The following is a 2,439-nucleotide window of genomic DNA, read 5'->3' as shown; positions in this document are numbered from 1 at the left end:
CCTTTTCGCCTCAAATCATCCTCATGATTGAAATGCAGTCAGATCAAAGTGGAATTAAGTATTTAATTTTAGTCTTTAATTTTATGGTCTTCATTCACATGTGACTACAGGGGGGTTGTTTTCAGAGTCATCCATCCTTTTCATCGTACTGCTCATGAAGGTGCAGCTTCATATAATGATTCTCTGCTATCAATGTGGGACAAATCTGTATTCAGTGAAAACACTCTCCACAATTCATCCAAACACAGCATGATGCAGCCATCAAATGAGTAGTTAATCCGAAAAATTCACTGCACATGATGCACTAGGGTACATGTCAAAACTGCAAACCTGATGCACTGATCCTCAGAAGATTGGAAGCGTAGTTAAGAGTTTAGCTTTTAAAACCAAAAAAGAAAAAATAGTTGATTTGGATCATGATTTTCTCTGAACTGCTGGATAAAGGAAAGGATGGATGACTGTGGACATGATACCAAGTGTACATGAATGGCAGGTATAACATGGGACAAAGACAAATGTTGACATTTCGTACGATATAAGTGCTCCACTGATGTGAGACAGTCGTGGGTCGTCCTTCAAATTGGTTTTGAGAACATAATTTGTGAGGCTGTTTTCAGTGTTTAATATCTTCAAATAGAAGGAGAACTGTGTCTTGTGTTGGATTTTTATTTGTGTTTCACTATAAAGCCCTTGAACTGTCCTACTTTTCTACAGCCTTTTACAGGCTGGAGGCATGTTTTACATTTTTTGGATTATTTCAAAAAAATTCTGATATTCCTATTATTTCTTCAACAGTGATCATTAGTGTTCTGTTACTTACTGCAGAATGGAGACTTGGTAGTCGTTGTGAAGTAAGTTTTTGTGTGGCCCAGCTTCAGCAGGATGTCTTTCCACATTGTGATGTCATAACCTGCATTTGAGTAAAAACAGCTGCGTCAGGTATACAGGAACAAACTGTAACCTCTGGAGAAATAAAGGATTCCATTCAAAATACATACATATCGACAGACAATACAAAGCCAATATCAATAAATATCAGTACTTTATGGATTCTGTCAATATCTAAAATGCCTCATAATCCATTTACTTCCTGATACACCATATCACCATATTGACTGTTTCTATTAACAGTAGGTCTTATATTATTCAATAGTGTGTTCATGTCATTTGTGATTAAAACCTACTGTATATCTACTTTGCAAATGAAAGGGTTTGTTTTCAGTTATTGTCCATCAACATAAGGAATCATTTTGAAGAGTAAAAAACTGAAACGACAACGATATATTTCTAATAGATAACAAGAGTACCAACCAAAGACAGGGCATCCAGCAGCACCAAACCGGTCACAGTTCAAGCAGTTACCATCCAGAAATTCACTGTAGGACGAGCAGGGGAAAGCCCTGCTGGCACACGTCTGATTCAAAGATTCAAGGTAGAGCAACACTGACCTCTGGTGGTCACATTTAAAATAAGCTCCTCCTGTACAGGGGTAAAATAGACAGAGGAACGTTATCATATGGTTAATATCCTTATAACTCAAGAGTCTTGATTTTGAAAGACCTCACCAGAAAAGATGGTCTTTGGGCAGCCGGGCTGGTCTGTTCCTCCATTTGCATAGAAATCGATGTGACCGAGAGGCTCTCTGAAGCCCAGGGCTGTAAACACAGTTGGCACATGAAAAAAAATGTGATAACACATATACAGTAAATCAACTGTATGCTGTGTAATAAAACCTTATCTAACATTTAAAGCAATTCTAAATATACAAAACAGAACATCAGCTCAACTAACCATCTATGTCTGTGTGCAGGACATCCACAAATTGGGCGTCTTTGGAGTCCAGTCGATCCTCTGGAGCAGTGCCAGTGAACTGAGGCCCAGCAGGATCCAGAGCTGCAAACATCACATCAGTAGGCATCAGTAGAAGTATTAGTAGAGTAAATAACTGGTGGGTACTAGAAATAGCGGGCTTAGGTAGACTCAAATTTTGACCTTACTGTAAAAGCTTTAGTTATCACTTTAAGACCCTGCACTGCTTCGATCCCTTTTCCTTTTTATCACTGCTGCTCTGCACACAAGTTTCTTGACCCATCTGACAAACCAGTGAAGCTCTTTTCCAAACATCTTTTATTATTTTTCTCACACAGAAGCATTCTGATACCGTCCCGTCTAGTTTCTGTTTTATATGACTGAACACTTTCCTGTTACAGAGGCGCTCCAGACGTCTTTCCTTTCCTGTCCTTTCCTGTTATTTCCTTTCCTTTCCCTTCTTTTACTTTCTTTTCCTTTCTGTATTGATTGGCACTGCAGGGACTGTGGGGAGAATTTTCTGCCTTCACCTCACAATCTCTCCACAGGGATTTCAGATGGAATCAGTGAAACTGTGCTGACTTATTTGTGCTGACTCCTGCCCAGACAGTCCAAAAAAAAAAAAAAAAA

The 2,439-nt window shown here is 38.9% G+C and overlaps 1 protein-coding gene across 1 annotated transcript; it reads right to left on the bottom strand.

The window, feature by feature from the left end:
* Positions 1-6: 6 nt before the first annotated feature.
* On the bottom strand, positions 7-2,431 carry LOC111653468 (lipase member H-like). Its single transcript, XM_023404093.2, has 4 exons — positions 1,792-2,431; positions 1,566-1,655; positions 1,312-1,479; positions 7-910 (listed from the first exon to the last, which is right to left on the bottom strand). Exons 1-4 carry the CDS (start codon positions 1,916-1,918, stop codon positions 813-815), a joined length of 483 nt encoding a protein of 160 aa, XP_023259861.1. The 5' UTR covers positions 1,919-2,431; the 3' UTR covers positions 7-812.
* Positions 2,432-2,439: the final 8 nt, after the last annotated feature.

The sequence above is a fragment of the Seriola lalandi genome, unplaced genomic scaffold, assembly GCF_002814215.2.
Source record: "Seriola lalandi dorsalis isolate HSWRI2012SDOR001 ecotype SW California unplaced genomic scaffold, Sedor1 jcf7180001974085, whole genome shotgun sequence".
Lineage (NCBI taxonomy): Eukaryota > Metazoa > Chordata > Actinopteri > Carangiformes > Carangidae > Seriola > Seriola lalandi.
Note: the sequence above shows the minus strand (reverse complement) of the source record. Positions and strands in the feature narration are given on the sequence as shown.